This window comes from Sphaeroforma arctica (genome assembly GCF_001186125.1).
Source record: "Sphaeroforma arctica JP610 unplaced genomic scaffold supercont1.11818, whole genome shotgun sequence".
In the NCBI taxonomy this organism is placed as follows: domain Eukaryota; class Ichthyosporea; order Ichthyophonida; genus Sphaeroforma; species Sphaeroforma arctica.
Window position 1 is genome coordinate 1 of NW_014028740.1, and position 581 is coordinate 581.

General features: G+C 38.2%; 1 protein-coding gene across 1 annotated transcript; it reads left to right on the forward strand.

The window, feature by feature from the left end:
- Positions 1 to 126: 126 nt before the first annotated feature.
- SARC_17718 (hypothetical protein) lies at positions 127 to 307 on the forward strand (the record flags this gene model as incomplete). Its single annotated transcript, XM_014288191.1, has 1 exon — positions 127 to 307. A coding segment is annotated over one exon (181 nt), but the record flags the coding sequence as incomplete, so codon positions are not given.
- Positions 308 to 581: the final 274 nt, after the last annotated feature.

A 581-nucleotide genomic window follows, 5' to 3' on the forward strand; every position in this document is an offset into this window, starting at 1 on the left:
TTATAAACATATATACACATATATATATTAAACTGCAAATATATCGTATCGATGTACTGAATACACTATATACGCATCTTTAAAATGATATATGTATCTTAAAAAAACAACATTTGTTTTTTTTGCATGATTCACACAGACAATTTAGCTGATGTCAACAGTTCAGTCCATGTAGTGGGCTGTACCGAAGGCGTTGGCATCACCTGTGCAGCTGGTTCGGGGACGGCTCTTGTTTTTGATCTGGGCTTTGGCGTGGTAATGAGGAGTACTGTGACTCTGGAAGGATTAGGCGTGTACGGATGTGAAGGTAACACTATATGTATATGTATATGTATAATGTATAATGTATGCCAAAACATTTCCAATAGAGCTAGCAACTATACTCCAAGGAATATTATTTTTGGCCCTCGTCTGTTTCTGTGCAATCGCATGTTTCGTTATTGCACCATACACGAGAAGGCTTTACTGCATACATAGAACTCAAATCGTGCCCCGTATCATTATTCCTCGAAAGTTATCTTCGACATAAGCGCTTTCTATCGATTTCTATCTTGTAGATGCCGCGGTAGAAATACAAGCCG